Source organism: Gymnoscopelus microlampas (genome assembly GCF_963454915.1).
Source record: "Gymnoscopelus microlampas genome assembly, chromosome: 18".
Classification (NCBI taxonomy): domain Eukaryota; kingdom Metazoa; phylum Chordata; class Actinopteri; order Myctophiformes; family Myctophidae; genus Gymnoscopelus; species Gymnoscopelus microlampas.
The window spans coordinates 25,830,382-25,838,028 of record NC_139955.1 but is presented as its reverse complement, the minus strand read 5'-3'; the positions used below and the strand labels follow the sequence as shown (position 1 = coordinate 25,838,028).

The window sequence follows — 7,647 nt, the reverse complement described above, 5'->3', positions numbered from 1 at the left end:
GGATGAAATAGGTCTAATTAGTGAGATCTTAAATTATACATATTTATATATTATATACTACATATTTTCCCACACTATATTAGATGTCACAGTCGTATACTGTAACGTCCACATTTCGTGGGAGAAACACAATACATAGAAGACATAGAGGATTTCCCCCCACACTATTAATAATATATGATCTCACTTCAGAACAATTAGATTTACGTTCAAAATTGGTGAAGTTTCCCTTTAACTCTGACTGTGCGAATGTAACCAAATAGACCCTTGGGGGTACCACGCCCCCTTGGGTGGACTCACGTTTGGAGTGCTTGTCACACAGCGCTGCCTCTCGCATGTCACAGAGGCGCAGGGTGCCTTTACTGCTGCTGTACACAAACAGGTTACAATGGTGAGGGTGGAACTCTGCTGCTGTGATCACCTCCGTCAGGTCCTCCATGTTGGCTGGTTTGATGTCAACAATGTCTGGGGGGCATCGCTCAGGGAAAAACCTGGAGAATGAAGCTACATTGCTGCCCCCCGCCCCCCCATTGGAGCCGTTGGCTATAACACTATTAACACCCTCCCACCTCCAGAGCCAAACTGTAGGTAGCTGTATGGCTGGTACTACCCCCCCCCCCCCTTTGGAGCATTAGCTGCATGGCTGGTACCCCCCCCCCCCCCCCCCCCCCCCTCAGAGTATAGCTGTGCTGTGTGTGCAGAACTACACACTCTATCAAGGGAGGAGAGACATGCACATCCACACCCTAATTTGGGCACGTGCTAAGCGAAAAAATATAACATGTACACTGAAAGAGAACGCTCGCACACTGTGGGCTCCAGCTGTAGTTTTTTTTTAAATTTGTTGCACCCAGCACTCAGGTGCAACAAATTAAAAAAATCCAGTCTACACACTATCACTGCCGGCTGGAGAGTCACTGCCTGTCCGTCTCCCCTGGAACCTCAGCTCTTCACTTCACACACCCTGCTCTCTCCTACCCTTCTGTACTGTAGTCTTTCACACATACATAAGTTGATATTGATATTTTAACAGCAAATTTGGGGATTTGTTGATTCATTCATTCATTAATCCATCCATTAATCATTCATCATTCATGTACATGTTGTTGCTGCTTGTTTGTTTTGTTTTACAAATTATGTTTTGTAAAAAATAAACTAAATCAGGTGGCTAACAGCAACAGTACAAGTATTCATTTGAAAAAAAAGAAATATGAGCAGTGCATGTAAATGTTTACATAACCCATGGCGTGTAAATTATTTACAGCAGAAAGTAAAACACAACCAATGAGAATGTATCTTTAGGGGGCCGTTAGAAAAGCAATTCCATATTCAGATCAATTGTAACACCATAAATCGTCCGTAGGCCAGGGATGGGAATATATTGTGTCATATTCAACTGGATTAGAACCCAGAAAAAGGTTGAAATATTTATGCAGCCTGTGAATTATTCATTACGCTACAATTTTACTCCTTGAGAATACTACTCCCCTCCCCCATCAATATGTGTCTTTGTGCATGCCTGTATACAAGTCAACCCTGGCACAATGGGACTGGAAAGGTTTCATTTACATGATGTTCAGACTAGCAGCCTAAATGTGACTTTTGGCCTATTCAGATTGGAATCCCATTGGTTTTTATCAAGTCTGGACAGCAAAAAAAACACGTGGAAACTGACTATGTCCACCACCGCGGAGGTTGTGGGTTCAATTCCAGTGTGGTGCTTCCGGCTCTGTCGAGTGTCTACACGAACACAGTTGGCCCGTGTTCTGGGGAGGGAAGCTGGGCCGGGAGGATGATATCACTGTGACTGTCCTACAGGCTGGGGAGGCACATGTCACTAGGGAGTGTTGGGCGGGAGGAGTAGGACGAAGACTCTACGTCTACGTCCTCCCGGTGGGGGCTCCTCACTGGCAGGTGAATCAGTAGGATACAACAGCAGTGAAAACACAAAAAAATGTGTGTGGGGAGGAATCAATCGGCAAAAAAAACGACAAAAAATGGGCAGAAAAAGGGGTAAAAAGCACAGAAAAACTGACTGTCACAACGTGTCACAATAACTTCTTGGTGAGCAACTATCTTCGTGCGAGCGATATCATCGTACGACAGAGTATAAATTACGCATGTCATGGTCTATGGTGTTACATTGTTACCACAGCAACCAATGCAAATAGGTTGGTGTCTGAATATACAAATCCCATTTGATCACTACTTGCAAATAACAGCATGGACAGTCAGTCATAAAAACAAATGAGATTTGCCTGCAGTCTGAACAAAGGCTAAGTGTCTGTATCTAAGCAGGAATACATTGTTCTTTGTAGTCCTAAAACCCAGAGGTTAATGGACAACAGGCTTCCTCTTGAGATTTCCATTTCTTTCTTACGACTGGGTTTCTGATTGATAGAATGCACAAAATAAGGTCAGTAGATAACATGAGTTTAAGAGGGATTATACCTCAACTCAACTATAAATGTTGAAAAGGTTTTGTCATTTTTCTAATTGTGTGTGTGTGCGTGTGTGTGTGTGTGTGTGTGTGTGTGTGTGTGTGTGTGTGTGTGTGTGTGTGTGTGTGTGTGTGTGTGTGTGTGTGTGTGTGTGTGTGTGTGAGCATGTGGATACCTATGGGGGTTCCTGGTGTTCATAATTGTATACATCTGCATACTGTATGATGTTGTATCGATACTATTGTGCGCACATGCATTTATGCAAACAATAGTTCCATACATAAAAGCACTGTTAGTTTGCAGTGTATGTATTATGTATCAATGGGCCTTGCTGAATGTCCATCGCGCTCCGACAACTGCCTCCATCCATCCCCCACGTCCCTCGTTGTCTACAACTACAATTTACAATTTAGACATTTAGCACACGCTCTTATCTAGACTGAGTGACAGGATCGGAGTAAATGGCATGAGCCCTAGCCAACAAACAACAAGGTAAATGGTCGAGTAAATAGAGTGTGAAGAAAATTCAGTTCTTCACAATAACTATGATACCAGGTAAACATCAAACCTGGCATCTGAAATAACATTCTGTTTGCATTTGTGGTCAAGCAAACAGAATGTCTATCAACAAGCATACTTTATGTGAACAAGTAACCAACATAAGAAGGACAGAGAACAGAGTAAGGATGCTAGGGGTTCAATAACGCAAAGGATACTGAAACTGCGATCAGTAATGCCCAGGTGCCAGAGGTTGATCCTCAGGTCATCTGCTGACATGTAGGTCTCACAGTCAGAGTTGACAGAGATGGAGTTGACATGGTAGGTGTGGGCATTGGCAAACACCCGCCGTGGGCTCACCTCCACCATCAGGTCCATTGGCATCAACACTGGCACCTTGGAGATGAGATGGAGGGAGGGGCAGTGATGAAGAGAATGGGAATGGCATAAACATAGAGTGAGGGCATTTTACTTAACACTCTGAATGTGGGGTTACACAGTAAAGTGTAAGTAAGATATGAGAGAAAGGGGTTTGATAGTGACATGCTAAAAATACTGCCATTACACTGTTTTGTAATATCAAAGATGAATTATATACAACGGGCATTACAACGGGAGGATCATTTTAGATAGACTTGCAAAGGGACAAACCGGGGTGAGAGACTAACATTAAATTCAGTTTTATGTTTCCCACTGACATCAATAATACATAAAACCCAAATCTACACGAATGTCCACAGGAGGATGTACTGTATCGTATGTATGTATGTAGGAATGCAGACCATTTACGCAGACAGTACACACATGAGCACATGCATACACGTATGCATGCATGCACTCCCCCTCCACACACACACACACACACCTCTGTGCCAGTGACCCAGTTATGCACACGCACACACATCTGTACCCACTGACCTACTTCTGCTGTGTAACCTACTGTGTGTATGATGATTGAGCCTACTGTAAAGAGGTGTTGAAGACAGACAGACAGACGGACAGACAGACAGACCTGTAGGGAGGTGACAGTGGTGATGTCCTTGATGCGACCCTCCTCATCCTTCAGGTTGTATCCTTCTGGTCTCTTGTCTCTCTCACTCACCTTCCATAGCTTAATGGTCTTATCTGAGACAAAAAAAGTCAACCAGTCACATACAAGCAGGTTACGCTGACATTGTACAGATTTAAGAAATAACCTTTTGTTATCAAGTTGTGTGTTGATACGCCTGACTGAAAACTAACAATCTCATTTAATCTGCAACTGTCTGCCCTACACAGTAAAATCCAGAGTGTAAAAAAGTTTGTACTTTACACCATACAGATGGCACTTGCTAATCATAATGACTGACTAATGACTTGTACCAAGTCTATGAATGGATGAGTATGTTTTGTCTCCAAAGCTCTCTGATTGGAAGCATTCATATTAAATAAATGTTGTGAGATAAAAAGGCTGGCATCAAGTTATTTCATTGCAAAAACATGGCCTTCTGTGTTCAAGAAATGCATCTACCTCAATATAGTAGGTGACACCCCTCCAGGGGTAATCCACTATTGGATTACTCAATAAACTCAGTATGCTAAAAGACAACCATATATAGACCCCATATATAACAGGCTGGTGTTACATTGAATAATTTAACAGCAGTAGACATTTCAGTAGTGGTATTTGCTGCTGACTGCTGATGCATGGTCTTACATTTTTCATGGCCTCAATCATAAATTATACTGTACTTATAGAAATCAATATTGGTGCGCTCAAAGACCATCTGTAGTTTAAGATTTTTCTGTGGAGCCATAAACTTAAAATGTGCATTGATTACAGGGGCTCACTCCTCCAAACAAAGTAGTATAATAAATGCACTAAAGTTGACATTTTGTAACTTGTACTTTTTATGAAAATACTATGTAATAATATTATGTAATAATCAACCAAAATGGATGTCTTCCTCTGTCTGTACAAGTTATAGTTTTAACAATTAAGCTAAATTATACCTCCCTAATATTAAATTAAACCGGCATTATCAGTTGACTCTGATCTGAATCTAAATAGCCACATAAAAGCAGTTTCAATATTCGTTTTATATCATTTTACAAATACAGCCAAACTTTGAATATAAGGCAATTCTGCTTGTTTATATTGTAGAAATCAATAAATGTGTGACAAAATAATACCCCAATATCCTATTGCCAATTTCATAACCTGCTCTTAAATCTCTTAAATCTCCCTACCTCACTATGTAATTGTTTACTTTTTTTCTGTTATGGTTTCATTTTGTTGTTTCTGTGTTTTATATCTGTATATGTCTTAATTATTGATTTTAGTGTGTGTAATCTCCACAGCATTGCAAATAAGGCTAAACCTCAATGCTCTTATAAATAAAGGTTTAAATCAATCAAAGAGGGAGTGGGCTGCAGCTAGTAGTGCCCAGTAGTCCAGTCATTCTAGGGTTGAGGTTGGACCAAATTGTATTATTTTGTTTCTCAACTGATTTTGACTGGAAATTAGGTCTACTAGCCAGGATAAAAAATCTACCCTGATCTGCTCACTGCTAATACCCTAAATCCAAGATGGCCGCCGTTGTGAGTATTTCATTCCAAAAATTGGCATATCTTCCAAACTAATAGAGCTATGAATGGAAACAAAGTGTCTAATCCTATGTTTTTGAGGTCAGGGAATTGATTAGAAGCATTTTTAATAAGACTGAGATTTTTTTGGTAACTTAACTTACATTTTATTGCCATTTACAGGTGAAATCACAAAACTAAATGCAGTAAGTAAAACATAAAGAAAATAAAAGGCACATTGAAAGGCAGAGGTGTTTTCAAAGCTTGACTGTCACCTCCTGATTGCATTACACATAACTTAAATCATCTAGAAAACATCTAGAGACATGTAGAGAGATATGTAGAACCTTCACTGCATCATTGGTGCAGGTGATTTCAACACCCAGACAGTCTAATCATCTAGAAGCTCTTCACTGTTCACTTCAACATTGGTGCAGGTGATTCCCTTACACTGACCACAAGCCAGGGTGCACAGCAGTCCATTCTTGCGACAGGAACAGGTGTTCTTGTCACACTTGCCGTGGCAGTTTCATTTGACTAGCTTCAGCAAGGCTGCTGGAGCAGCATCCCTCTGCATCCTCACTGGCTTGAGATTCTCCACATGTTGGCCTTTGTGGAGCAACCATCCCCACTTGGTTGGATCAAGAATATTGCCTAGCCAGGTTTGTACCTGGTGGTACACTCGGTAACTATGGTACTTGGCTGCATCGCAAGTAGGTGGGAGAGATTCAGGAGGCAGATAGACCAACCTGGACGCCACCTTGCTACTGAACCTGGCTGCTCTTTCAAAGTCAAGGCTATTCCTAGGCTTAGAGTTGTACAGGACTTGGCCTGGCCATGCTTGTTGACATCATCGTGGCTTTGATTTGGCTTCATGAATAAGCTGGCGGGGTCCTTGAGCTGATGGCATTTGCTCATTGCCATGACATTCCCTATGCTGTATTGTCTTGACGTCGTATCACACCCTGTGATGGCATGTAGGAAGAGCAATGATGCAGTAAGGTTAGGGGTTAGATTATCTTGTAGGATCCGGATGTTGAGGATCTTGCTGGCTGTCTGTAGGAAGATGACATGATGGCTGGGACTGAGATGGTGCAGCAGCAGGACCAGCAGGTCGGTGTCGTCCCCAACCACTGCCACTGATCTCCTCTTGGCCATGGTACATGCTGTTGACACAATGTCGTAGTCAGCATCACCAGCACTGTGGTAGAGTTCAACTCCAGCTTTCTCCAGCTCGCTGCCAATGAAGTACAGGAACTTCTGCTTATTCCTGGGGTTTGCGAGGAATGCCTTCTTCTTCATGGTCAGCTGCATTTCTGGCTGGTCAACTTCTGCTCCGATGTTGTTTGACCTGGAACGTCTCTGGTGTGCTTCATCCTTTGTAGAGGGACCACTTCCATAACCATCAAATACGACAACAGCATGTCTGTAGTGGCGATGTACATACTGCACATACAAACTGGATAGATTGGCATATGTTGTCTGGTTGGGCCATGGCAGCCGTTGCAAGAGTGCACCACCATCAAGGACGTACACGACATCATCTGGACATTGACTTACTACACAGGATGGTAACTTCTTCACCAGGCCTGTCTGGAGACTGGCCTTGTCTGGCAACTCGTATGTGAACAAGGTTCTTGTGTCAACAGTCCCTGTTCCTGCCACAACAAGACGCTGGAACAACTGTTTCGGGTCGATCTCCAGGCGTTCTCCTTCAATGGCAATGTAAGTTGAGGCAGCAAGTGTGGTGACCTGATCTCTCTTGCGGAACGTGTGCTCTGCTACCGATTTGCCCTGCATAGATTTCAGTATGGCATGACCAACTGACTCTGCTCTTTCTACATTCACAGACTTGTCAGCTACGACTCCAGATGACAGACTATGCAGTTCCCTCAAATCCCGGGAGAAAGGTTTTCGTTCAGAGAAGTAGTTCAGGATCATCTGCACATCCTTGGCATCTCTGGTCATCCCTGCAGCTGCCCTGTCCTTGTGGACCACTGCTTCCTTGATGTCTTGTAGGCCGGTCACTTCTCTCATGGCCCTGTTGACTTCTCCACATGCTGGGGTGGACATCAACCATATCAGACTTGTCGACTGTTCAAACCCCCGACCTCTTGTCAGACCACCAACCGCCTTAATGTTC

The 7,647-nt window shown here is 42.9% G+C and overlaps 1 protein-coding gene across 2 annotated transcripts in view; it reads right to left on the bottom strand.

Annotated features, from left to right (window-relative positions):
- LOC311034151 (serine/threonine-protein phosphatase 2A 55 kDa regulatory subunit B gamma isoform) overlaps positions 1-7,647 on the bottom strand; it is a 36,442-nt gene that overhangs the window by 6,279 nt on the left and 22,516 nt on the right. For both annotated transcript variants that reach the window (XM_084041903.1, XM_084041904.1), the window contains 3 exons: positions 3,952-4,064; positions 3,158-3,335; positions 301-465 (listed from right to left, as the gene is read on the bottom strand). In XM_084041903.1, the coding sequence (XP_083898029.1) occupies positions 301-465; positions 3,158-3,335; positions 3,952-4,064 (456 nt within the window). The remainder of the gene's footprint in view (positions 1-300; positions 466-3,157; positions 3,336-3,951; positions 4,065-7,647) is intronic.